Source organism: Ascaphus truei, chromosome 3, assembly GCF_040206685.1.
Source record: "Ascaphus truei isolate aAscTru1 chromosome 3, aAscTru1.hap1, whole genome shotgun sequence".
NCBI classification, from domain to species: domain Eukaryota; kingdom Metazoa; phylum Chordata; class Amphibia; order Anura; family Ascaphidae; genus Ascaphus; species Ascaphus truei.
In genome coordinates, this window is record NC_134485.1 from 98,216,013 (window position 1) to 98,243,777 (window position 27,765).

Consider the following 27,765-nt stretch of genomic DNA (forward strand, 5'->3'; position numbering starts at 1 on the left):
TCCCCCGAGCTGAATCTTCACTGATCGATCACAGAAAAACGGATCGATCAGCAACTTAGCTGATCACTTGTCACGGTGTGTAGATTGTATTGATGCACATATTGAATGTGTTTTTTTTTTTTTAACAGCAGCTTGAACTGATGTTTTAAATGCATGGGGGCACTTTGACAAACAATTATAAAACACTTCTGAAGATTGTAGTGCAGAAAACCAGAGTAATCTCTGGAAATATATCCGATAAGACAAAGCAGTTGCTGAGGAGATGACAAAAAATGAAGCAATGCGAAGACGCAAGAACAAGTATTAAATATTCTGAGCTGTGCAAGACGATCTACCACCGTATAACTGAAGATGGAACTTTGATACGGTGAGGAAGATTATTGAAGATAACAAAAGCTTAATAAAGACAAAGCAGTGACTTATGATTAGAAAGAAGCAAATCATTGCACTTAAGATGAGGCATCAATATTAAAAGACCAGACACTTATGATAAAGTGAGTAGAGGACTTGTAATTGTATTAGAACACAGATAAAACAGGGCATAATCCAACAGAGGAAGAGCGAGAACAAACCACCAAGAAAGCAAAAAATGCCTTGATGAATGGGAAGTCTTCCGGGGAAGATGGAATTACAACTGAAATCTTGAAAGAAGCTGAGGAAGAAATAGAGAAAATCCTTTCAAAACTCATTTACATGTTGCTTGAAGTATAGGACATTTCCAAACAATAGGACATTTCAAAACAATAGAGAAATGCCATAGTTATCCTCATCCACAAGAAAAAAAGACAAAGAAGGACAGAACTACAGACCAATCAATCTACTTCCAATTATTTACAATATTTTTACGGGGATACTCACTAATCGGCTACAACAGACCCTGGACTTTGCCCAGCCTAGAAAAGAAGCAGGGTTTTGTGGTGGATATACTGTAACCTAATGGCCCACATCCAAGTCATACAAGAAGCGATTTTGTGAAGTAATGAATACAATGTAACATTCATCTTAGGATAAGTAGAATAAGAAATGGCATTTGAAGCTGTCTACACTTTAGTAGTTTTAAATTAATTAAGAAGACAAAGGGGGCTATGCACTAAGCTTCGTAAAGTGGCTTTAAGAGCGGAAAGTGCTTAGCGAACGTGATATTCCGCTCAGCGCGATTCACAGAGCAGCGCTAACAGGCAATTTCCGTTCTTAAACTGCCTTTTTCCCTGAATTTTTTCTAAGCCCCAACAAACCCGTACAATCAGCTAAATAAGCTGATTTCTGCCCTTCTGCGAGATTCACTAAGCTACGCTAAGAGACCGTTCCTTAAAAACCCGCCGAACAAAACACGCCAGCCCAAGGCAGGCGGAAAAGAATCTGTACTTAGAAAAATTTCTTTGTTTACATTTTTGCAGCCACACCATCCATACAACAGGCCGGCGTGTGTCCCTGGATGACCCCGCAGGGGTCCCTGAAGGAGGCGGGGGGTCCCGTGGGTGTCCCCGGATAACCCCGCAGCCGTCCCGGGGTCCCCGCGGGCCTGCGGTACCAATGTTGTGCCTACAAAAATACTAACTGAAGATGTGCACTTTAAAGACAAAGTACACTAAAGAGTCCCTTATAATGGCGCACTGCAGATCTATATAAATTTATAACAAGGTCAGACAGAAGCTAAATACTAAGCAGTTAAAATTATTTTTTATTGTCCTAAGTGCAAATGTTAAAAATAGATATAGGTCCAAAAGGTAGGATCTATAGCTATGTACAGATTACTCACTCGGAACACCCATACACACCTACACTGTCACGTGTCATTCTCTGATATTCATCACGTATAATTAGTGGCTTAGGACACAGAGTTATCTGTACATAGCTATAGATCCTACGTTTTGGACCTATATCTATTTTTAACATTTGCACTTAGGACAATAAAAAATAATTTTAACTGCTTAGTATTTAGCTTCTGTCTGACCTTGTTATAAATGTATATAGGTCTGCAGTGCGCCATTATAAGGGACTCTTTAGTGTACTTTGTCTTTAAAGTGCACATCTTCAGTTATCATTCTTCTTTCCCTAGGCGGCACGCATATACAGCAGCGGCAGCTCTTATTCGAGCAAATGCCGCTGGCTGTATGAGGCTGGGAAGCGGGTAGCCGCGGCGCGTGGCGGCGCACTGTGACGTCACAGTCACAAGCGCGCCCGGCTTCCCCGTCTTCCCCGGCTTTCCCAGGCTTCCCCGACACCCCTGGAGTTCAAATCTAGGTAAGCGGGGGTGCGGGGAAGCAGAGGGGGAGAGTAGAAGCCGGGTTCGGGGTGTCTTTGGGGGGGTAATTGGCGCGCGATGTGGAGGGGGGGTGCGTGGGGGAAACGCGGCGGCGCGCGTTTTTGACTGGCGGCAGCTGGGGTAGATCCCGGCATGCCGCCGGCATTTACTTTAATAAAGTATGTCGCTACTGTACCTCCAAGGGGGTTTGGAGCAGGGTTTCCACCCATTACACATACAAAAATACTAAACATTATTTCTAACTAAATACACCCCCCTATCACATACAGTACAATAATGTGCAAAATAACTATTATCCAGATATGGATAATAGAGTATTTGCCCATTATTAAACACTGCATTAGCATACCTAAATAAAGTAAATAAAAACTAGCCAGCAAATCCAATGAATACAAGCAGTAACAACATCAACAATGAATTAATTAAACCATTAACCAATTAAACCAATTAATTCCTAAACCAACTAAAAATGAATAGTAACACGAACCAATCAAACCAATGAATTACTACAACATTAATGAATGTAAACATTAAACGACAAAGAAATACATTCAAACAATATCTGAAATAACCATAAAACGCATTAGCTAACATAATACAACATTAACTACAAACGAACACCAATTGCAAACATTTTATTACATTAAGCAGGAAAAAAACAAACAATCACATCCACATAAGAAACTGACATTAAAAAAACCAACACCAATACCAAGCCACAAATGCCCCCCAAATATTGTCATATGTCACCCGTTATGGGGTGCCGGTATCCCCTGCACTTTCAAGCGTCTGCATCACGTGACTGGGACATTGAAATTCTGCAGGGGATACCGGCACCCATAACGGGGCCTGTATCTCCTGAAGTAGGGGGTCTTCGGACCTGAAACCAATGCTGTTCAGCTCCGGAGACCCCCTGCTCATGTACACTATAATTAAAATGTATTTATTTAGTGTACGATCGCCTGTAACAGACTTGCATGGAGATGCAGAATTTCCATGCAAATGTCACAGGCGGCTTATTTTTTTTATCAGCTAGCGTACGGGAAGTTTCAGTGCGCTAGCAGAGGGAAAAAACATTGCACGCACGATAAGCCAGTTTTGGGCACGTCCGATAGAAAATGGGCTGAGGGCCTTAGTGAATCGCCGACTTCATTTTTTATCGGGCGTGCTAATTTTTTTCAGGCCAGCGCGAACGCTCGGAGCTTAGTGCATAGCCCCCAAAGTGTTGAGGAAGTGTACATTGATATTATAAGGAACATTTACATGCCACAAAACCTTTAGATTACATAACAGCACAATGTCACCAAAGCTTTTCACAGCAACACTTGAAGAATTGTTCAAGACATTGCATTGGGAAGACAAAAGGAATCAAAATCAACAGTGAATACATGAGTCACCAATGATTTGTAGATGACATTGTTATTTTGCCACAACTTCAAAAGACCCAACAACAAATCAGAGAACTGAATCAAGTAAGAAGGTGGGCCTCTGTGAATCTCAGCAAGATCAAAGTGATGTTCAACAAATGGGTGAACTCTACAATGGTAGAAATAAACAGAATAGAACTAGAAGTCAAATACTATGTCTACCTTGGCCGCCAAATTCAACCTTTTGAATTAAACAACAAGGGAAGGAGGATGGAATGCAGCACATTTAGAAGAAACACATCTATCTTACAAGGGCACCTTTCACTGTGCCGTAAGAAGAACGTTTTAGACCAGTGTATTCTGCCTGTGTTCATGTATGAATGTGAAATTTGGACCCTAAATGCAAAGATAATTCAGAAGCTTCAGACAACTCAAAGAAGTATGGAGAGATATATGCTGGATATTATACAAAGAGATGGGAAAAAGAATGAATGGGTTTGAAAACAAAAAAAATGATGTGACCTCATCACAAGGGCTGAAGATGAGATTATATGTATGTATATATGTATGTGTGTATATGTGTGCGCGTGCATGTGCGTGCGTGTGTTTTAAGTTATGGTGGGTGAAAAGGCAACAAGAAACCTCCACCGTATTGCATATAGCAAATAAAAAGATCACTTGTGAGCACATTCACATGTCTTAGGCAAGTCTGCAACCCTGCCTTTCACCATTATCCCCAGCATACAGTGCTTCCACTGCAGCAAGGGATTCTGGGAAATGACATGCAAATGAGCACACAATATGGCACCTTTTGTCTGAAAAAACATTGTTACATGGATCCCATATAAGCTAATGCTTTAAAGCACAGCATGGGAATCAAATGCAAAGCCAGAGAAACCATTCACATACATGTTTCAACCTTAATGGGTATCATCAGTGTGAAGTTGGATTTGCATTGTAAAAAACTTCTGGATATAGATTTGTATGGCTTCACATCACTTGTTGTTTCTACTGTTGAACAAAAAATGCAACTCAACAGTTCTTTTTTTCTTGCATACTTCTTTAAGGCACTAGATGGCAGCAGATATATACTATACACTTCCAAAAATCAAAACAACACTGACTTTACCTTTCGTTTCACAATAAACAAAAACAGTACATTATATTGTATGCTAAATAAATGGTACAATATCTCCAAAATAGTTTCTTCTTAAAACACAGGAATTTGAAAAGTTTTTAAGAATGTAATTATTTTAGTTCTAGGCAGCAATCTCTTTTAATATATTATTAATGTCAACTATTTTATATTTTTTCTAGTAGCCTAAGAATCAAATATATATTTCTCAATTGTTTCACTGTGAAAAAAGTATATATGTAAGAATAGATATGGAGAGATCTTTCTACCAAGCTTCTATAATGGCGTTTTTGCCTTTAAAAATTAATCCAGAACACTTTTTTAATTTGTTATTATTTATTTATTTTACTGTTCTGAAACAAAGTTTCTCATGAAGTGTCATGTACGACCCCCTGCTAGCACGTGACCTGTATACGGGACAAGGGTTAATACCGACGCTCGCAAGCGCACCCACTCTTCACCTCCGCAAAGGTCCGTCAAATGGACAGTATCCCCTCTTACAGGATCAAGGATCAATACACAACCCGCAAGCTGCCCCACTCTTCACCCAAGCCGTCCCAATATACCACCGCCACGAACAGCACACAAGTGAGCACGTGACTTTAGATATGCAACCAGGGTTAATACACAAAGGCTTCTCTAGCAACCCCCCTTTCTCCTCTGCAAGGAACCAGCGAGTTAGTATTAACCCCTACCCAATTGCACATCATAACCATCCACTGCCACCACCTGAGGTTATGCAGATATGATAAAAGATCTTAGACTAAAATATCCGCCAGGGCCTCAGGTCCCTGTTTATTATAGGAAAAACTGGGCACTTTAACACAAAATCAGCTGTAGTAACATGTGCCTGAATTTAGCAAGTTATTCTCTCCAGCGTGCACACAGTTCATTCAGAGCCCAAAGCATTACTTATTAAATGGTTTAATATATATAAAAATACAGTGCTTGAATTACAGAAAAGGTATTAAAAAATAAACATACAATTACAATATAAGGCAGAACAGCTTCTTAAAATAAAAGGGGTAAAACAGAAAATCCTATACAGTACATTACCACATGCTATGGATTTTCCCCAGAGAGGCACTGGTTCAGAAGATGAGGTCTGCTATGCTATCCAAGCATGCCCCTAGTCAGATCTGCCCAGTAACAATCTCCTCCAGACTTAGATACAATATTTTCTTAAGGCACCATCATAAGCCCACCCCTTTCTACAGAATACTTTGAAATTCAGAGCAGACAGAAAACAGTCCTGACCAGTTTCAAACCCAGCATTTGGTATTTTGTACACAAGTCTAGCTCATTAACCCCTCAAGCACCAAAGGGATTAAAAATACCCAATATCTCATGACATGAAGCACAAAAGGTCTGGCTTTACTCCATTGAGAGCCATTGTTCTGCTTCAATTTCTCTTTCTTCTGGTACGTATTATGGGCACTGCAACATCATTTCTGGCGAACCATTTAATATTGAAAACATTGTTTTGACGTAAATCGTTCTCCTTTTTGATTGATTAGTTTAGGACCTTGTTTAATCAGGTCCAATCGCAGTGTGATTTGAGCTTATTTAATAAGCCCCTTAGATTTCACTGCCCATGGTCATGCTGGGAGCCACAGTGGGGGTGAAAGGCAGAATCAAGGGTCTCCGGAGGTGAGACCTGACGGGTTATGCTCCAGAAGATAGCTGGAACATGGTAATTTAATTAGTTGTCCTTTTTTTATTTCTGGTGGGATTGCTAATTAAAGTGATGGTTTATTAATCATTTTTAGCATATGTCTACTAGCATCAACCTACCATGTCAATGATATTATAATGTCTAAGGTATCTGAAAAGAAATCATACTTTACATCAAGGGTTAGACAATAACAGTCCTCAAGGGCCATCAACAAGTCAGGTTTTCAGGATATCCATGCTTCAGCAAAGGTGGCCATCTGTGCTGAAGCAGGGATATCCTGAAAACCTGACCTGTTGGTGGCCCTTGAGAACTGGAGTTGCCCACCCCTTCGTTATACTTGCACACAATTTGGTCCACTCTCATGAGAGTGACCACAGTAGGAAATATAATTTTAAATCCATTTATTGAGAAAAGAGCAGCTGCAAGGCTCGCAAGAGAATTCTCTGTCATACAGACAGGTTATTGTGAAATGACTGTGGGGTTCAATAAACATCACTCAGCAGCTGTAGCACATTTAGCTCATAGTTGCAAAATGAGGCTAAAAGTATGCAATAGTCAAACTCCTTAACCGTCTTAAAAAGAGCAATAAGGGGCCAAGAATCTAGTATTCATGTACTATGGCAATGAAAGGAACTTTGTATGATTTGTTGGTGTTCAGTTTTAGTAGAGCAGTAACCTCCTCAGTCCACAAAAGGGAAAAAAATCATATACAGTATATATATATATATATATATATATATATATATATATATATATATATATATATATATATATATATATAATATTCATTGCTGCTGAATTTAAACTTTATTCTGAAAACACGTCATTGTGAAATAGAGATATACTGTATCAATGTTGTAGGCATTCAAAAATCAACCAGTATTACTATATGAATCAGTTTTTGTAAAATACCCGATGGTTTAAGATGTATCAATGGATAATGGAGCCGATTTAAAAAAAAGGGGGGGGTAGGGGCGGGGGAGGGAGGAAAGTAAAGATAATTTTAGGAAAATACATTGTTTTCTATATTGAAGATAATAGCTACACAGATCTCCATGAAACAGTATAGAGCACAATTTATTCTTCTGAAATTATTATTAAAATATTTCATATTCCAAGCTATGCCTTAGTGCACTTTCAAATGAATTTGTTTTCCAGTCCTTTTTTTTTTAGAAAGAAAGAAAGAAAATAATTGTCTAAAAAATATATTAATTACATATAGTTTAGTTTTAAATGTGCAATATGATTTTTTTTAGTTTAGTTTAAATAGAAGAAATTGGTTTAGATATTTATTTGTATGTAGCATCATGAACTATTTTGCAACTATGCAGTACTAATTAGGTGTAGCGAGGGTCTGCACTGTTCCCTTGTTCTTTTGCGCTTTTCTTTGTGAAATAAAACTGTTGCGGAGAACGGAAAGCTGTGTCAGGTTGGGGGTTAAACCGTCAGTGTGATGTCAGTGTGTTCCTATAAGGGCATTCAGTCATAAAAAGAGGTGATAATTGGGTAGTCTCTATATAAGTAATTTTGTTTAGGTGGTTGTACTATATGTCTTTTGAAAATGTCGTCGGTGGATGCCAAAACCAGTCAAGAACTCACAATGGATGTTTTTAATATTGCACACTAAATATTGTATTTATCATTAAGATCTTAGTTGCTATATTTTCTTACTCCCTGTGCTGAGTACCTAAGGTGAACACCATCTGGATTCCGGATATTACAGGCATGCCCTGACACTCTACTTCCCTTGGAAGAAATCGCTACAGAGACTTCCAGACAGTAGTGGAGAACAATGTCAATAACATGATAATTGCAGGATGCTTGTCGAGTGAAGCTGTCTGTCATTAGCCATGAAGATCATGGATAAAATATGTTCCTACTTGCAGGAAAACTACCAACAAAGAAACAGCATACGGAAATATTCGCTGTTTCCTCAAAATGTCAGACACTTGCAGATATGTGAAAGCGTGTCTATATCTCCACACATGTACAGTAGATGTCAAAATACTGTACCACTTAGATAGGGTGAAGGACCTTTATACATGCATTCCTGTCATTTGTGTTACAATAGTACATGTTTAAACTGAACATTCCGGATTTGTCACGCTGATCTACACATTCCCAACCTTGGGGTAAAAATGTTGTATGTGATGGTATCTAAAAAGAAACACCATGGAGTAAAACTCAACTTCATCATGGCTTTATATCATAAATCAATCAGTCCTTCACTGCCAGAGGGGGCAACAACACATCAAGTATTATCCTAAAAAGGATTGTGTTTTACAATTAGCCTAATGATGTTTCTTCTTTTGGTTTACAGGTTTCCCCCATTTTTTGATGACAATCCCTTTGGTATATATCAGAAGATTCTAGCAGGCAAAATAGACTTTCCAAGGCATTTGGACTTATATGTAAAGTAAGTTGTGCAGCATGTACAGTATGTTCGATCATATGTAATGTCTTCGGTGCCGAATGTGCTGACATCTTGATTAAAAGGGTCAATAATTGCTTTAGGAAAGCAAGATATGCTGAAAAGTAGCCATAGGGAAAGACAAAAGGGAAGTCATCATTAGAGAATTTTAGATCAAAATACTATGCAAATGAAGTGTTGTAGAATAATTCTAGTACGTGTTAATTCAAAGAGTTTAATTAGAGAGTAGGTTTTCACCAATAACCAGAGGGATTATATAAGAATGGGTATAGTTGTTTATGTCCAAAATCTACATGTGCCATTGGACATTATTGTGTGTGTGTGTGTGTGTGTGTGTGTGTGTGTGTGTGTGTGTGTGTGTGTGTGTGTGTGTGTGTGTGTGTGTGTGTGTGGGTGGGGGGGGGGGGGGGGTGTGTGTGTGTTTGTGTGTTTATCCGATAAAACGTATCCGAGCCTCACACAATCCATATGTTTGTATGAAGAAGATCTAAAGCAAAAAAAAAACTGAGAAATTTGTATTTGCTAATACAAAATTATGCTAACCATGCTAACCATGCTAATTATCAATGAATGCAAAGCAAATAATGAACACAGTTTGTACATGCAAACAGCCACACTCTCACATAACGACACTTGGACTAATTTGCATACTTAATTCCTAGGAATTTTGATAAATAGGTTCACGGTACGTCTTTTCACTGCATATCATAAGCATGAACTAACAAGCTATCATTTGATTTATTAAAATTGGCAGACTTTTCCATTGTTGGACTTATATTTTCGGTAACAATGGAATTTCTGTCTATATATTTGAACAGGCACAATTATTTAAATTATATATTACATCTTAAATGATATCTTTAATGATTTTATAAACTTACAATGTAAAATCACTACGAATATTTATGGAAATAATATAACTTTGGCCCTCTCAGTGGTGGGCTGTCCTAGGGAATTACCCCCAGGGTCATTTAGATTTGTTGGGCTGGCACTCTGGCAGATGGTTGAGAAAGGGCCGGTGAGGCCTGAAACATCTCCCCTTTTCTTAGTTTTTTTGTTTTAAGATGCCATGTTGAAAACAACAAGAACCTTTTTTTACTGAGCCATTGGTGAATGCTACAATTTTTATACAATTATTGTATTCTCTCTTACATTGCAAACTTATACATGTATACTTATGTACAAGTATCTTTTACTTGGCTAGCCGCTAAGGTGTAATGAAGCTGCTTTAATGTGATTTTTACTAATAGTGTACGGGAGCAGGGGGTCACCTGAGCTGAACTGCATTAATTTCAGCCTCGGGGACCCCTTGCTTCGTGAGTTACAGGCCCTGGTATGGGGTGCCGGTATCCCTGCAATGTTTACATCTTCCGTGTCACGTGACCGGGAGATTTAAACGCACAGGAGATACCGGCACCCCATACCAGGGCCTGTAACTCGCGAAGCAGGGGGTCTCCGTGGCTGAAGTTAATGCAGTTCAGCTCAGAGGAGACCCCCTGCTCCCATACACTATTTTTACAATTCACATTATAGCAGCTTCATTACCTTAGTGGGTAGGCGTAATTATTTTTTTTTTTAATACTAGTGTAAAGGAGCAGGGGATCTCCTGAGCTGAACGGCATTAATTTCAGCCTCAGGGACACCCTTGTTCCCGAGATACAGGCCCCAGTACGGGGTGCCGGTATCCTCTGCAGTATTTAATTCTCCTGGTCACGTGGGCCGTGACACAGAGGATTTAAAAATAGCGGGGATACCAGCACCACATAACAGGGCCTGTAACTTGGGAAGCAGGGGTTCCCCGAGGCTGAAATCAATGCGGTTCAGGTCAGGAGACCCCCTGCTCCCGTACGCTATCATTAAAATTAATATTTAAACTGCAGGATCGCCTGTTATAGCCGTACATGGAGTTGCAGCGTCTCTGTTCAGCTCTTCCAGGCTGCAGTTCAAACAAACAGATCCAGTGTGATAGGACTTAGGAGGGGGGGGAAAGTAGTGTGTAGTGGGATCTTGCATTTTTTTACTTTAAAAAAAGGTGTTTCAATGAATACCGGTTTGACACACATGTTTTAGTGTGCGGTAAAACAATGCAAAGTCACTCGCCATTGCACTGAGTTTAGTGAATAGGCCCCTTTGGAGAAAATATGGAATACGCATTCTTACCAACCTACAGATTCAACCATTGACTAAAATGATGTCCTATAAGAGTTCTTGTTTCATCTGATAAAATTAAGTTTAATCCTGGTGTAGTGCCGTTATATGTAATATCCTGTGCCCTTATCAACACATCTGTTACCCATGCTCAATAAAAGAAAATAAATAATGTAAAAGGGAGATAGAGGGCATTTCAATGAGGCATTTCAACAGGGGAAACCTGGTTCAATTCATAGTTTCAGCTCCTTGTGACCTTGGGAAAGTCACTTTATCTCCCTGTGCCTCGGGCACAAAAAACATAGATAGCTCCACAGGGCAGTGACTGTGTCTGCAAAATGTCTCTGTAAAGAGCTACGTAAAACTATCAGCGCTATACAAGAACAAACAATTAATATTATTAGATCAAAGTTTGCAGCTGTCATAAAAAAAAATATTTGATGTTTTGTTTTGTCTTGGGCAACATGTTGTTGTTTAATATTATTATTATTATTATTATTATTGGTACTGTAGTACTTTTCTATTTTTGGTATGGTGGCTTAAAACAGTGCTTATAATTACATCTGTATAGGATGTTACTGAGTGACAGGAACGTTTGCTCTAAAGTTTTGTTTTGGGGGGTGGGGGGGAAATCTATGATTGACTGATGCCTTAACTTGTAAAGCACACATCTGTTTGGGCCTTTATGAATATACGTTAAACAAACCTAAAATATATGGAAGCATAGCAATGTATATCTGAACTGTAAATCTACTTAAGTGATGTCTCATTAAAATCCTTGGTCACTCAACTGATTGAATCCTATAAAATCCTATAAAACTGGATGCATAACTAGCTTTATAATCAGTTATATTAGTCCCCTGTCTTCCACAAGAGAAATCATCTGTTCAACATTCTGAATCCACTCGCTACCAAAAGCATAGTGAACATCAAGGAATCCTGAGAAAACTCTTCCCCACATAGTTCAGCTGTCATTCATAAGATCAGCAGCAAAATACATCATTATTTGTGCCCACCTGTTCATGGGCCTAAAACTGAGGGTACATTTAAAATATGTAGTGTTTGATTTAGCCAATACTGGCTATAGAACAAAGGAACATTGATTTATACATGTTATGCTTAATTTCTTGTCATGATAGATGCATATTGTCCAATACAGACAGACTGCAATGCTCTAGTCTCCATAGTATCCAAGTGGAGAGGTGTTTGTAGGCTTTTAATTGATCAATATATTGTAGTGGAAAGAAGTTTTGAAGTGTCACAGGTCTCTTTTTTTTATTATTTGTACGCTTTACTTGTATTAATGAAGAACATGTTCTTGAAATATATCATAGCCTACAACACAGCATACAGTAAGACCAAACTAATAATTTTAATTGGCTACAGATACGAGTTTGTGATGATGAAAAATTGTCTAGACCGAATTTAAATCGGAAACATTAATTCAGATATGGATAACTCAGACAAAATGTTTTTGGTATTGATTTAATGTGTGTGTCCATTACTAAACGTTGGAGAATGTGGTATGATTTTCAGTGGTCTACTTCAAAATAGCTTGGGAAATCACAGTTTATGCAGAATTATTGAAAGTCCTTTTGTCATATAGATGATAACTGATTAGTAATGAAAAGGTTAATATGAGGGTTCCAAGTTTTACTTGACAATAATTAGCACAGGCTCTCATATTGATCCAATTATGGATCTAAAGAAATGCTAACTATATTATTCAAATAGTTCATCAATATGTTTCAGCGCAGTGTCACTTCAGGACATATTGGATATTTTCCAAAATCCCTTATTCACTATGTTAGAAGAAGCTTCCCCGGGCTTGAGATGATTTTTGTCCCATTCATTTGACTTGAGCTGATCTCGTCTCCAGCACTGGTAGTTGCTTCACAGCATTTTGAATAGGAGGCCAAATCTGTAGAACCAAGTGCTGCAAACCTCTTAACTCTATGCCCAGGACATACTTCAAAACAAGAGGTAACTCTCAATGTATTACTTCCTGGTAAAACATTTTATAAATAAATAAAACCAAACTTATAAACTGTAAGCTGGAATTCAAGTTATCTAGTTGTTGTTGTTTGTGGTAAGATTTGTATTTCTGCAGTCGATAATGATAACTTGACTATCTTAGCCACAACCACCTCCTTCACTGAAGGGGTTAAATATGCTGTTATTGCAACAATATAATAACACAGACTTCTTCATGGTCGTTTCTAGTTGCCATGATCCCCCTGAGGTGATTTTCAATTTTGGAATACTGATCAGGGAGTTATTTCCTAAACATCTGGTCAAGAAAACAAATTGCAATCACTTGCATACAGTAAGACTAGCATTTAAAAATTCAGCATTTCAATAATGGAACGTCATCAAGTAAAAACCGGGTGCATTTGGGAAAATATTGCCACTGTTTTGACTAATTTAGATATACCTATGTTTTCTACATACAGTATTTGTTTTTCTTATTTCTTTATAAAATAAAATGAAAAAAAGATAGCATCATGTAATATGTGATTCAATTGCAAATTTCTAGATTTACTAAAGTACTGTAAGTGTATTAAAGAAAAATGTTACTATTCCTCTTTTTAATAGTACTATGACCTATTCAGCAAGAAGCTACAGTACTCCTCACTTTGAAGCCCTTCATAGTGTAGTACCAATATATCAGTAACATAAGGTGTTATTTAATATGAAGTGTTGTCAAGATTCTATCCTACATAACAGGTCTACTACTCTTCAAATTCCTACATAACAGGTCACCTAATGTCAATTAAATAAATGTTTAAAATGTAGGTTATTGTTGCATAATATCAGCCACCTGAGACTTCACATATTAACATTTGAAGGACAATTAGTTCACTTTGCTACTTCTAAGTCTTCCTTACTAGCTCTCTTTGGTACCTTCCTGTCCCTTCCTGCGAGAAGCTAGAGCCCGCTCCTCCCGGGTCATTCCCTTTTCATTCCAGAACTACCTTCCAAGTATTTTTTAGGGTGCTATCCTTACCACTGTTTAATAAACTTGACATGAAAAAAAAAATTCTGTTAATAAAAGCACCTATTACACATATATCCTAATTATGCTCTATAAAAATGCAATCAAGAACTACAACTACAAGGTATATATATATTTTTTTTTGTTGCACAATTGTTTCACTTGGTTGTAATGCACTTTTATAACTGCTTTAGACCTGTTCGACAATGCCTGCTATACTGGCCTTATTTTTTTTTAAAGAAAAAGTAATAAAAAAATGTATTTCCATTATGCGATCAAATGCTGACTTACTGGGGGTAATTCATTAAGGTGCAATATTGCCGAGTTGGTACCAGTGGCTACAGCATGGATTCTCCCATTCAAGTCCATGTGAGTTTTTGTGCAGTTTTGCTGAGTTGGCACGATCACACCTTTTATGAATTACCCCTATTGCCACAGAACATTATTGCTATGGATTTTCCAATGATGAATCATGGATATAATATGACAAAAAAAATTGTATTAAAAACAGAAAAAATGACAATATGGCTTTTAACTGGACTTTTGAGCACAGAGTTACACTTTGGGGGGAAAACAAAATTAAACTGTGTTGAGCATATCAAGATTTTGTTTTCATATATGGATAATTTAAAAACAGATCAGTTTGGACTTGCCCATATTATAATTTACAATTTTGTTAAACATTTAGATTTTTACTTTTATTGAAATGTATTTTATTTATTAGCTTTACTTATATCATTGCAGAGATCTCATAAAGAAACTCCTTGTTGTTGACCGAACCCGGCGACTAGGAAACATGAAGGTTTGTAAAAAGAAATGTCTTCTTTTCATGGATGGAGTGCAGAACTGTAAATATTCTCTAACTCAAACTTTAGTTCTTATTATGATTGCATTGATATTAATGTTCTCCATGTTGATTTATCATTTGATAACCATTTCTAGTTTTCCATAAGCATTTCTTTGTTGAGTTGAAGGAGTACTGTATGTTGGTGGTAACAGCATTGCATGTCATAGCGGTGAAACTGGTTCAAATCCCACAGCCAGCTATCTTTGTAACATTGGGCATGTCACAAAGGCTTATAATTATTTAGCTGTGCTATGCCATAAGACACCTTCTGGCATTAGCAGACCTATTAATGTGAATCGGCCTTAATGGGTCTTTAAAAGCCATATGGTGTCTGGTTGCAAAGTATTGCTTAGTAAATATTGATCAAAATCCCTATGTCTATGCTGCTGGAACACTGGGTAACAATTAGTTTCTATACTTGTAAATAATAGCATCTGTATAGGACATCTATAACTGTTTTGAAAAACACTGACCATTGCAGGAGACATTTTTAGGTGTTGATTGTTTGCACTTAGAAACATAAGCAACAACATAACAAACTACTGCATGAAGATCAAGCAAATTGAATTGTGAGGTGACATCATGAATAATCTTTGCTGTAGTGGCTTAATCTTTTAAAGAAAATGCAATTAAAATATATATTTCTATTATGCAAATTTAAAAAAAAACATTTTTAATTCCAATAGCTACAGTACCTAAGATGTTTCTTATATCGGCAGTTTGCACACAACGATTCCATACATCAGTTAGTATAATTAAGTACAGTAGTTTTTTTTTTCTTCTTATGTTGATGTTCTTAAATATTTTATTGTTATGAATAATACCAGTAATTTTTGATGTTTCATTATTTGTGTTTAGAATGGAGCAGAAGATGTCAAAAGGCACAGATGGTTTAGGTCTATAGACTGGGACGCTGTACCGCAAAGAAAGTTAAAGGTAAACGTCTAACACTTAGCATAGATTTGCCTGTTCCAAAATAATGTAAATAAATCCTGAAAACAGTATAGAACATCTTTCCTTTTACATCATTCCATGGTATAGGATGGAAAATCCAAAGTGCAGCAATCTTTATCATTAGTGGTGTTCTCTATTCGGGCTCCCAGATGAAAGAAAGCTTCTTGCCCCATGTTTACTAAATTATAGCAGCAAGCAGAAGTATGTATGCCATGTATTCATTATTTCTCATTTTGGGGGATTTGAGGACTACTAAGAAGATGCCCTACCATTTTTTGTTACAACCTTCTTTTGTCTTGAACCTTTAAGGCTCCGTTATATATTCAATCTAAATGGTGAATACAAAAAAATATTTTGTGTATGGTACTGTACATATGATTTAGCAGAAAAAAATGTAAACGTTTTAAAGCATGATATGGTTAAACAGCAGCAGGACTTCTGTACTATATAACACTTCCAATCTAGGCTTTTATTTCTAAGTGAAACAAATTGCCCTCTTTCTTTTTCACACCAGGTAGTCTCCTGGTGAATAAGTTGTCATCATTGATAGACAATTAAATGTTTTATTTGCTCTCTGTGTAACATTCCGTGCAACATATCTAAAGTAGCATTTCATCCTTACTTTGAATGTGTTAAGCGAGTAGTATATACAGTAGATGTAAATAATAGATTTTTACAGTTTATGAAACAATTTTTTTATTAGAGTTTTTTTTATGGATGTTGATGTAAATTACCTTTGAAGACCTCATAGATCTGGAAATCACATTTGCTGTTTTCCTAGATTAGCAAATGCTAGTTATTCTGGAGGTAAGATTTAGTCTAAAAAAAATAGTACATTTTTCAGGTTATACATATGAGCACTACAACAAGGGTGCATTTAATGGCTGTTTTTTCTTCTTCTGATTAGTCCCCAATAATGCCGAAAGTATCCCATGAAGGTGATACATCTAATTTTGAAGCCTATCCTGAAGATGACTGGAACAAAGCTCCAACAGTACCTCCAAAAGACTTAGAAATGTTCAAGAATTTCTAAACATGTGGTAAGACTCAAGCCAATCTAGAACGGATTTGGATCAAGTTTCAATAACTAGACTTCTGAGGGCCATAGAAAGAAAAGATTAGAGACTGAATCTGAAAAAGATTCAAGTTTTGGTCATAAACACAGAGAGCTGGATCTTGAGGATCTCACTATGTCACCAGCAGTATTGAAAAATATTTTGGTTAGTGGCCCGCTGTGTCTTTTAGTCTATATAAAGGTCACAGTGGTGTATACCAATATTTTCATTAAGGTATTAAGTATTATAAAGACTAATGTGCTATTATTTATATCTGTATACACATTTGTTTAGTAGTTTGTCCTATTCATTACCTTGATAGAATGTAACGGTGAAGATCCTCTGGCCTCTACAATTACACTACACAACAGTAAAGCAAGTCCTGATGAAAGTGTATTACAGTATGACACCAAATAGTTCATAGTTCACAAAATAAATTAAAACCTGGTGAAGCCGTTTTACATACCCGAAATATTAGGATCAGCAGCCTCCATTCCTTAAACTCCTTGTACAGTATGTTGCCTACGTCAGAGATGGTGGCATCCCTATATTTCTCCTTTTGCCCCTAGAATATGGTTTATACCAGCAGTGTGTTTTAAATCACCATGCAATATAAATATTGTTCTAGCATTTGTGGCTAAAAAGTGTTTTAAATATATTAAAGACATGACAAAATATTTTTTTTTCTTTAAGCTTAAAGTCCCAACCTTATTTTCAGTTCGACCATAACATATTATTTGTAAATTACAGTAATTATCTTGTCTGACTGTTTTTGAAGAAGATAAACATGAAGAATTGTTTAGAACATGGCAGGTACACGTATGTAACTAAAATAAGATGGTCAAAGTATGTTTTGAGAGACATTGCAAAACTATGTTACAATCATAACTCAAACATTACTTTTGAATATGACAATGAGTCTGTGAATTTAGGCAATACATAGATTATACAGCTTCTAATCTGCATAATACTTAAAGACAAGATGGTACAATGAACATTGTCATGTTAGTATGGTAATTCCAATATTGCTAGGTGATTGTGAAATTATTCCCATACCATGGCTATCCTTTTCTTGTGTATTAAAACTAAGAGGTAAATCAATAGATAATAGTGAATGGCGGCAAATTGAAGTGATCTCATGGTAGACATTGAAGTATGCTTTATCACCATGAGTACTCGCCTGGTAACAGCAACATTGTGCATTGATGTGAACTCTATTTAATTACCTTTTGATTAATCTTATTATTTATCTGACTATGTTGCACTTGTTTAGGATATGTTAACATTTGCCTGATAATGTCATCCCCCAAAAGACAACTATCTTAATGTAAATAATTCTCAATTAAACATGGCAGTTAGTAAAGGCTATATAAGGGAAGCAGATACAATAAATGAAACTCGAATAACTTCCGGCGTGACTCTAATAAACTGAACATGGGTGAGCTGTTTTATATTGACCTTCATATGGACTCAAACAAGAAATCGGATTTACTGTGGGAATCGCATACAGTAAGCGCATGAACGAAACTATTTAACTGAGCTGTTCTGATGCCTTTCTCTTTTGTTTGTTTGTGTAGAAAGTGGAGAAACATTGAAGAGCTGTTGATTGATATGGCGAGAAAAGCTGAAAACTGATGGTTGAAGTTCTCTGATGTGCAAAAGGAAAACACCTCTGTTAAAAATGTGTTATTATCGAAACAGGAAGAGCCATTGACATTCACATTCGCTTAGAAAATATATACAATTCCAAATAAGTACTTTTAATTGGCTTATAAGCCTCTGAAAAAAAGATCAGAGCATTCATGTGCATTCTTGGGTCTATAGCACTATAGTTTCTATATAGGCTGTTTATCCACTAAACAATTTCTTTATTACATTTGTATAGCCTTAGTGATCAATTCAGCATTTACTGGTGAATAAACCACCAATCTGACTAACCACATGGACATTAAACTTGTCTGTAAATGTTTTAATAATTGCTAAATTTCTGCTACTAATTGTATTATTTGTAGAGGGCTTGACACTGATAATGCTGCACTTGCTATGTGCTGGGAGAGAACATATTTTATTAAATTGTGCAGAACTATTATATGTAATAAGCAAAGAACATATAATATGTGTGAATATTGTCCTACTATGTGGCCAGCATGGTGTGTTCCCATGTCTGATGAGTATAGATCACTGAAACATGAGGATAATGAAGAGGTACAAGTAAAATGATGATGTTTGATCAAGCTCAGCATCTGTCGCTCATGATGAAATAAGATACATCAGTTGAATATACTGTAGATAGCTGGCACTTAACTGCAGCAATCTCACCCAATTTACCCATTGATTTTTTTTAGAGAATTCAAAACCAGGGAGTTTGCGAGCTATCCAGATACATTCTTACATCATGGTAAAGTGGTGCTAAGCTTAATGACATAATTATTTTTTAATTTCTCAGTTCACTTTAAATGGAGTACAGTTCCTAGATTCGTTTCATATGTCTCCAAGTGTTCCACTTCACACCAGTGCTCATGGTAGGTCATCAATTAAGTAGAGGGGCTTGCAAGGCTGATGGATTTTTAACTGCCCTCTCCAGTACTGGTGTTAAATTATGCCTTGCGGTTCTCCTTCAAATGTTTCGCTGCAGTTTTACCGCAAGTCCATTTTTTAAAATGGTTATTTTTTGTTAGATTACATTTGATACATTTTTACTTAAATTGTGTTTAAAAAAAGCACAAATTTGCTATGTATATAAAGAAACTATTAAGACCTAAGCACAGAAACTGTGTAAAGATGTAAATGTTTGTACTTTGCAAAGTCTGAGTTTTATTTTTGAAATTATGTGTTTTTTTTCCCCAAAGACTTTGTCGGGGAAGTAATACAAAAAAGAGAAATGTTGTTTTTTTTTCCATGTCATATAAATGTATATTTTCCGTCATCACATATAAAAAGTAGTTCTACATACTAATATACTTGTGCCTATGATGAGCTTCCAAGATTTACATGTATAACCGTGGTAGCAAAAAACAAAGACAAGCCAATACAAGAGTTTAAGTGAGTGTGTTAGTTTGAGCCTTTACAATTTGTTGTGTTTAGTCATGCCACACTTTATAATATACAATGGGGGAGATTCACCAATTGAGTCAATTTCTTTTAATGCGGGATCTCAATGCCGTAACCCGTATCATACCTTAATGAATCCTGGTGAATGTGGTTTATTTAATAAAGTGTGATGGCCATTACTTTTCATGGCTAACACACTTTAGTCAGTAAGGTGAAATGGGTGAGGATTCCTTAGTTTGCACACAACATACCTATAAAAACCTCTGCGTTTATGTTTATTTGTTGTATTTTTTTAATATAGTGTTAAAGTTGATTTACAGTGTATGTTCTCCATCATATATTATTAAGTCACTGTGAGCTGATGTAATTGTTATTTTTTCTCTGGACCTTATTTATTAATAGAGATAAAGTTTCAACCAACCAACTAGACCGTGGAAGTTCTCTACAGGTTTTATTTATAGACTGTCAAAATGGGACTGCCATTGTGATGAAGCTTGAAAGAAAATAGAAATCTGGTTAATAGCAACATAGTACTGCCATTATGCAAAAACTGTAGCGTAATCATTCACATTCTAAAAAATTGTCTCAAAGGCATAATTAGCATTGTGAAGCATAAACATTGTAATCAAAAGCATCCAGCATAATTTTGTATTTTTTTTAAATTGCATTTGTTAATGAAGCTCTTTATATCTGAAAGGTGTGGTGTTTTTTCATGTATACCACACCTATTCTGTAGTTTTCCGTAAAATCATTTCTTTCCCCCAAGAGATGGCTATTTCCAGTTCTTGTATCCTGCTTGCTTACAAAAGCAGTTTTTCTTTGTTTTTACTATTTCTTCTCGTGACGCTGAAATTAATACACATTATTTCCTTCAGTCAGTACTGATAATACAGTATCATAATAATTTGCCGGTGGAAAGCATATGCATTTCAATATTCAAATAGCAATGATTGGGTAACCAGCAAGGAAGTTGGCAGGGTCTATTTTAACATCCCGATAAACAGAGAAAAAAATTAATTTGCTTAAGAACTGGGGGGCCTCCACTGAAAAGACCAGATACGTTATGTACTGGAAAGACTCTAAGACTCAGTAAGGGTTTAAAAAATGAAAAACACAGATTGCTATTTTATTATATCCCTTGTGACATCGAGGAACAAAGAGTAAAGAGAAGAAAAATAAACAAACAACCAAAAAAACTGGGGCGTTTATAAGAAAGGAATTATGATTGGACAGAGAAAATACAAAACTCTAGGTACTGCCTTAAATACTGAACAAGAGTTTTTTTTTACTCCTAGTAGTAACCATGTTCCATAGTCTCGTAATGTTTGTTTTTAATCTGGTTAAGAGGAAATAATGTCACACTAGAATAGGAGGTTTTGACAAGATAAATTGTATCCTTTGAGAATAAACATCTCCGGTTTACCTCAGTATTTATAACCTATAAAAAGCTTAGCTGTTTTATTGCAGAAAAACACCAATTTCTTAACCTAACATGCCTTTCTAGTAACATTATTCTTTACATATGTGTACCAAAAGGACCCATTGAATGTGGAGAACTGCTCATTGTATTCAGGCACAGTGTGAAAAAAGCATGACTGTAAAGAACAGAATCCCGTTTCATTTGAGATATACCACAAAATAACCTTCCTTAAATTAATTGACAAATTAAATGTAATGACCTATTTAAAGTTTAAAACATATCTGAAAGAGATGTCAATTTATGTCCGATAGCCCAAGGAAGAAAAGCACAATAACAATCATAATTTAATGTACAAAATATATGGGAGTATTATTATTATTAATAATAAAAAAAACTGTATCCACAGCAAGAATTTTTCTGCCCATTGCATGAGGCATACGCATTTTGCTAGTTATGTGTCTTAGATGTGGTATAAACTGTTAGAAATTCTGACTTGGGAGCTTTGGATAGTGATACAGTAAAAATAACAAAAAAAAATACATACAGTCACAAAATGGAGTACATCTCATAACTGTATATGCATTATGTATCTTCTCCTATGTTCCAAATTTTGTATGCTGATACTCGTGGGTTAAACTCTAGAAAAGTGTTGTGACACATTGACGAAAAGTAATGCAAGATAGAAATGCCGTTCTGCTTCACTTTTGCTCTAACACAGCCTTCATTATTATAAAATAGAATGCAATTTATAGTTAAATAACAACTCCAGTTAAATTAAACTGCATCTACATTAAATGTTGTACAACCCCAGATATAATCTCCTAATGTTCCTTTTCATTGAGCGACATGATGGAGTTTGCAGAGGAAATGGCTTTAGCCATTAGCTTTTGTCGGGAACACGCGATCCAGTCAGTGCAGTAACGAACTGAAGAGGAAGATACTACTCTTTTGTTCAGATTGCATTTACAGTACCTGTGAAGCAGTGAACGTGATCTCCCTTAGAAAATAAGCAAAAATCTGATAACCTTCACTAGTTATCTCCTAAGAGCCACCAGAGTGCCAGCCTCTAAACTTCACAACAGCTGACATGCTAGTAGCCCTATAATCTTCAGAGGAAGTAATTTCATAAAATGTGTACACCACTTTTGAGGAATTACCTGTATGAAAAGGAAGGACCCCCTCTTTCCGTTTCATATAATTGGGGTGTTTCATTATGCCCACATACAGTAATCGTAGTGCAAGAAGTCCCATGACCCTGAGATGCAGCAAGCTTTTGGGCGTAAAGGGGTTAAAACGCCTTAGAGGCCAACAGTTCTTGAAAAACTTTCTTCACTATTGAATTGCATGGGATTATTACATTTACAAACATCTGGGGCACACTTGTTACTAGAATTGCACCAGATTTTTACTAGGTAACATTGGGGGTTTGATCATGTCCGTATAGCACGGAAGCTCCCTTCAATGGCAGTTTTCATGCAATCATGACCCGATCATCACTATTGCAGTTTAATGAATAACCCCATTTTGATCCATAGTTACAAAGTGGGCTTTGTTATGACACCTTACTTCCCCATTCAATGAGCACACAAACTGTTTGGCACCTTACAAAAGGGGGCTTCTCCCCCGAAACATTGAATATCTCTTTTACAAGGGCATGACAGGATACAAACAGGTGGAACACCTGAGGAAAGGGACTGCCCTCACACGAAAACATTGTGTACCCACTGGTATACAGTCATGCCATAATAAATGTAACTGTTCCCTCTGCACAACATTGAGTGTTACTTCTGATTGGCATATTTATCAGTCTCTGATAAACCCACCGGAAAACAACATCACTGAGATGACATCATAAAACTAAGCAGTCTAAGGGAGTTATTAAACAGCAACTGTAGCTATTAAAGCCCCTTCTCACGGAAATTGCGATTTACCCTGATCAACACTATTGCAGTTTAATGACTAACCCCGTAACGGTACAAGACAGCTGATTGTACTAGGTCAGCAATTCCCTAGGTACTGTAAGTCAGGGGTTACCCAAGCGATACAGTAGTGATTTTATGATGCAATACTTTTATCTCCAAAAACTCGCTTTGGACCTCCCCACATCTGGGATCATGCTGTTAAATACTTGTATGGTTCCAGCTGTCTTGCTGAAACAAGTGAGGCTTAAATTCTAGGAAACAATATTATCAGATCATACAAATCCACTAGTTCATGATAGGACTGAATAGAAGCTGAGTGCATTCTGGAAAATATATTTGATATAACTTAACAACCGTGCATATAAGTTAATTTTGACCTATACGGTGGTTAATGCTATAGATTGTTTCATTATTGGTTAGAGTAAAAAAGTTATGAACAACAATGTAAACAATTGGAAGTTATTGAGACTCAGCAGGTTTTTGTGCTTATATTGTTCCATATGTGTGTTTCCATGTTGACCCTTAAAGATGGTACTTAAAATGATTTTGTTTTGATTGATAGATTTCCACTATTTTTATATTACTGTGCTATACATGTGTAGGCTAAGGAAATTGCTTCTTTTGCCATTTACAGACTAATGCATAACTTTACATCCTTTTTTATTTTCATGGGATTTAAGGCCATATTTAAACAGCAATGCTATTCACTTGAATGGTTCATAAGGTGTCTTCGGCATCGGAAAGTGTCTTATCGAATAGCCCCATTTAATAAATATGGACTTATTTTTTTTATAGTTATTTCTTTAAAGGTGTAATCCCATATAGATGGCCAAAAAATAACATTTTGTAAGTAATTCATCAGTGTAATTGTCTTGATCAAAGAAATCTAACTATGCCAGATGCACAGCTTTGGACGCCTCTCCCCCCCCCTTTGATAATTCATTATAAAGGGGCCTCTGAATGTGGAGGAGTGTTTGTTACTCAAGTGTTTTCTTTACCCTTATCCCACCTTTGCCTTCTCAGAGAGCCAATAAAAATACATGCTTTTTGTATGCAAACTGTTGTTAAACACACAAATATCCCAAAAAACTGAGTAGCCAGAGGATATTAAACTCCCTCCATGTCTCAATTCACTATGGGTACAAACTAACTTTAAATCAATTATTTAAAAACTACTTACAGGTGTCTGATTTTATTAAACAAATATAAGTATCAATGACATAGATGTAACCCCTTTAACATGTCACTGTCATTATTACACGTTATACCTTTTATTAATAATTCACATATATTGCATATAGGGCTTTCACAGAACAATAATGTAGTCTCCCTGGCTCCGTATCCACAGATCTTTCTTTCTAATTTAGTTTTTGTAAGCAGTGGGAAAAATAGATTTAACAATTCAACCTAAAGGTGACTTATCTTTAAGTTACTTAACATTTATAAGTTATTTAATATATTACGTATTTGATTTTTTTTTTTTTTTTTTTATTTACTGATCCATGATGTTGGGAAGTATTGCTGCTTTAACCCTTTGGGTGCCCCAAAATGTAGCTACTATATCATGGGTTCTGGCATCCTAGTGCCCCATAATGCAGGTTATGTCAAATAAATGCAAGTTACATGCAAAAGTTAAATCAAATAAAAAAATGCTCTTTCTCTTAGGAGCTCAGGGCACAATCGGCAATGATGGTGGACAGAAGGGAGATGAGTCCTGTCCTTCCATCATCAATGACGGAGTGATCAAATGACTGCTTCGGAGAGTGGTCATGTGATCGCTAGTGCGAGAGGTACCATGACACTCTAGGATGGTGGCCCATACGGCACTCAAAGGGTTAAAGATCCAGTGTCTGCAACACTTGGGAGATAATAAGTTAAACTTTAGAGTATTACTTCATGTTAGAATGCGTTGTCAAAATAATGCAGATTTTTTGATTTTGCTAAATAATGCTTGACCTGGCAGTGATCTTTTTTTTTAAATGACCCCGGTAAGGCAGTTTTGACATGTTAAAAAGTCAGTTTTCTCGTAGTTTTTTTTTACAGTATATCCTAAGTAAACCCTATATTTTATTGATCCTGTATGTGCATTGACATTTTTTGAGAATTCAACTTGGATATTGCTGATTGCAATCTGGGTATACTTTTCATTGGGCTGAATGTCATCAGCATTGGTAATTCACCTCAAACAACATAGATGTTGTCCTGTTTGCACCACTTAAATTGTATTTCTATTTTGTCAGTGTCTATGGATTATTCACAGGGATGGTTATGGTTGAAGTCATATAATTGGGCCCTGAATAAAATGTGCACTTTTTAAAAATGCCATTTTTATTAGAAAGCAAGTAAATCTCAATGAGCATCAATGAATAAAGGCTATAATTATGTTCACCTCTTTCTTCTCCCTTATGGGCCGTAGTTACTAAGCAGTCTTCTGCCATAAGACAACTTGTGGCGCTGAAAGACATCTACCAGCCCATTCAAGTTAATGAGCTGTAAGGTGTCTTCCAGCGCTGGAAGCTGTCTTGAGATATGACTGCTTGGTAAATATGAACCTGAATGCCTTTACCTTTTTAAATATATTTTATTTCGTGAACCTTATTGAGAATATTAATCAGGATCTAGAACCGTTACAATTAAAATATGTTGCAAGAAATATACAATATTTTTTTCTGGGTCTCAGCATTCATTTGTACAGAACAATGTGGTTTTTTTAATCTCTGGAAAAACATGACAATATTATTTATAGCAGTTCCTATAAAGTGCTCTGTTGGGGAGCATTGTCAAACCATGTCTAGATTGCAATTGTTCATTAAAGTTAGAAGTCTAAGCACAACAAACTGGAATTTTTGTAATGTGTTTTTATATTTTTTATTTTCAATTTAAGGATATTTGTATTACAGTATGTATGTTATGGTTTATTTTACAGGTGCATGTACAATTACTGTAAAAGATTGGCAACAAAACGATTGTTTACATAGTTTACTATTCTGTAAGTTTTATTTAAGTTAACGTTTTCTTCTGTACTTGTTAAACAATATCCTTCTTTAACCAATGGCTTTGTCGCCATGTTGTTAGAAGTTTAACAAGAAGAAGCATCTCGGGTACATGTTATATGTGTGTGCTTTAAAAGGAAGTTGTGTGGTGACCCTAAACATGATGTGATTTTCCATTGAACAAAACCTTTTTTGTAGATAATTTATAAGAGTAAGCAAAGAGATTTTCTTTTAAACGATCTAACGAGAATACATTATGCAATTCTGAAAGAAAATGTATTCAAAATTGCATTGTGGCTTTTGACAATATTGTTAACACCCAGACCAGTCAGATACTCTATGTGCTTCTTAAAGCTGTAAAATTATTATTCCACTCTCTGTTTCATACAATGTATAACTGCCCAGTTAGTACATATCTGGGTCCAATCCATTTGCTTTGTAAATATCAAGATTTGTATGGAACTAGCAGTTGACACAGTAGGGAAACTGTTTTTGGTTGACTCCATTTGTTAATGGTAGTCTACATTTGTATGTTTGAATACTTGCTCAGTCGTGGCACAATAAAATCACTGTGATATGTAAATAAACCTTACTCAAGTTAAAAAGTTTGCTGTTTCATTTGTGACATTTTATCAATCCTTCAAATATTTAATAAACATTTATACCTTCCTTTTAATTTTTACTTTTTGTATCCTTGAATTTGCAAGACCGGCAAACTTTAGGAGTTATGTCTCCTGGCTACAAAACCAATGTTCATGAATTACATTAGATGTATCTGTTATCCTCCCTGCCTGGCTTCTAGGTAGATTACATTGGTGTGTGTTGTATGGCTACATGGGTCACCTTGACTTGGGGCTGGATTCAGGAGGTTGAGCAATGTGGTAGTAAGGTTGTTGAATAATGAGCGCCAGGAACTTTTGTAGTACAACTGTCATTTATTCGTGTCCCAGCACAGGCACCACTCATTTACATTTGACGATGTTGCACTGTATTTTATATCAGACAAATATGAATATGGTTCTTTCATTAGTGCCCACTTAACACTTGAATTGATGTACATTTACTTAGTTGTTCTATGTAGATGTGGGACACGGCCCCCCTTCTCAATGGTTTGGGACATCTCTCATTATCTCGTAATACTAGGCCCATTTGGGGAACCTAGCGGGTCCTATAGACATAACTCAATACCTTTGGCCTTTATGATAACTTCCACTTCAGCCTAAGAGGAATTCCCATGCAGATCCGTGGTTAGAGCCGATCCGATGGCATCTGTGATTCCTAGTTACTGAGGCCCTCTGTTGCATGCCGTTTCATACTTAGCAGCATATACTCCCTCAGGACTCCCTCAGTCTTCTCTAGTGATCCTAACTAACAAGGTTACTATTCCTGTCTATAACCTAATAAAATAGGAGGGCCTGGTCTATCCTTTTACTGTAAGAACATAAGTGTCTACTCTCTCGAGGCTTCTCTACTCAAGTCCTCCTGGAACCTGAATTTCTAGAACAG

General features: G+C 36.4%; 1 protein-coding gene across 2 annotated transcripts in view; it reads left to right on the forward strand.

Moving 5' to 3' along the window:
• Positions 1–26,864, forward strand: part of PRKX (protein kinase cAMP-dependent X-linked catalytic subunit) — a 155,567-nt gene extending 128,703 nt beyond the window's left edge. For both annotated transcript variants that reach the window (XM_075594571.1, XM_075594573.1), the window contains 5 exons: positions 8,764–8,859; positions 14,762–14,819; positions 15,723–15,800; positions 16,726–16,858; positions 18,451–26,864. In XM_075594571.1, the coding sequence (XP_075450686.1) occupies positions 8,764–8,859; positions 14,762–14,819; positions 15,723–15,800; positions 16,726–16,851 (358 nt within the window). In that variant the 3' untranslated portion in view covers positions 16,852–16,858; positions 18,451–26,864. The remainder of the gene's footprint in view (positions 1–8,763; positions 8,860–14,761; positions 14,820–15,722; positions 15,801–16,725; positions 16,859–18,450) is intronic.
• The last annotated feature ends 901 nt before the right edge of the window (positions 26,865–27,765 follow it).